Source organism: Otolemur garnettii, unplaced genomic scaffold (assembly GCF_000181295.1).
Source record: "Otolemur garnettii isolate 467f Iridium unplaced genomic scaffold, OtoGar3 scaffold00023, whole genome shotgun sequence".
NCBI classification, from domain to species: Eukaryota; Metazoa; Chordata; class Mammalia; order Primates; family Galagidae; genus Otolemur; species Otolemur garnettii.
Genome location: NW_003852418.1, coordinates 68,316 through 69,443, shown reverse-complemented (window position 1 = coordinate 69,443; position 1,128 = coordinate 68,316). Strand labels below are relative to the sequence as shown.

General features: G+C 41.1%; 1 protein-coding gene across 1 annotated transcript in view; it reads left to right on the top strand.

Annotated features, from left to right (window-relative positions):
* Nucleotides 1–1,128, top strand: part of RBL1 (RB transcriptional corepressor like 1) — a gene marked incomplete at its 3' end in the record, with an annotated part of 71,099 nt that overhangs the window by 5,105 nt on the left and 64,866 nt on the right. The window contains exon 2 of the mRNA XM_003787800.3: nt 295–428. Coding sequence (XP_003787848.1) covers nt 295–428 — 134 coding nt within the window. The remainder of the gene's footprint in view (nt 1–294; nt 429–1,128) is intronic.

Genomic DNA, 1,128 nt, shown 5'->3' with positions numbered 1-1,128 from the left:
TCATTGTTGTTTGGCGGGTCCGGGCTGGGGATTCGAACCCGCCACCTTAGGTGTACGTGGCTGGCGCCTTAGCCGGTTGAGCTACAGGCACCGAGCCAAGAATAAGAAGTTTTATACCCATTACTACAACTAACTTAGCCTTGTGACCTTAGGCAAATATCTTCATTTCTCTGATCCTTTATCTACAGAAGGAAGATTGAGACCAGATAATTCTAAAATCTCTTCTGGTTTTAGAATTCAGGCATTTAACATAATAACATATCTATTTTGCTGTTTGTGTCTTGTGCCTGGCAGGGAGAAGTTATACACTGGTTGGCATGTTCATTGTATGTTGCATGCCGCAAAAGCATAATTCCCACAGTTGGAAAGGGTATCATGGAAGGAAACTGTGTTTCACTTACTAGAATACTCCGTTCAGCTAAATTAAGGTAAAGCACTTTGATTTTTTCTAATGTTGTTTTATGGACCCTAAGTTTAATTTTAGAATTGAATTTCTCTTTATTTTACATCCTTTGACTTCATTTATTTGTTTGTTATCACATGGGTATCCTTTCCCAATTCTCATACTTTTCCTCTGCTTTTCTTTCTCAGATTCTGACTTCAGCCCAAGACCTTTGTGCTAAATCTTACTTTCTTTAATTATTTTTTTATTATTTTTGAGACAGAGCCTTAAGCTGTCCCCCCTGGGTAGAATGCCGTGGTATCACAACTCACAGCAACCTCCAATTTCTGAGCTCAAGTGAGTCTCTTGTCTCTGCCTCCCAAGTAGCTGGGACTACAGGTGCCCGCCACAGGGCCCGGCTATTTTTTGGTTGCAGTCATCATTGTTGTTTGGTGGGCCCAGCCTGGATTTGAACCCGCCACCTTAGGTGTATGTGGCTGGCACCTTAGCCACTTGAGCCACAGGCACCAAGCCTAATTAATTTTTTTAAATTTGGAAATAATTTCAGGCTTACAGAAAAGTTGCAAAAAAATGTTGATATCTCCTTGACCAACATTCACCCCTTACTGCCATTTTACCCTATTTACTTTTTTATTTGATCTTTCTCTCTTAAATAAATTTTTTTCTGGGCAGTGCCTGTGGCTCAAAGGAGTAAGGTGCTGACCCCATATGCCAGAGGTGGTGGG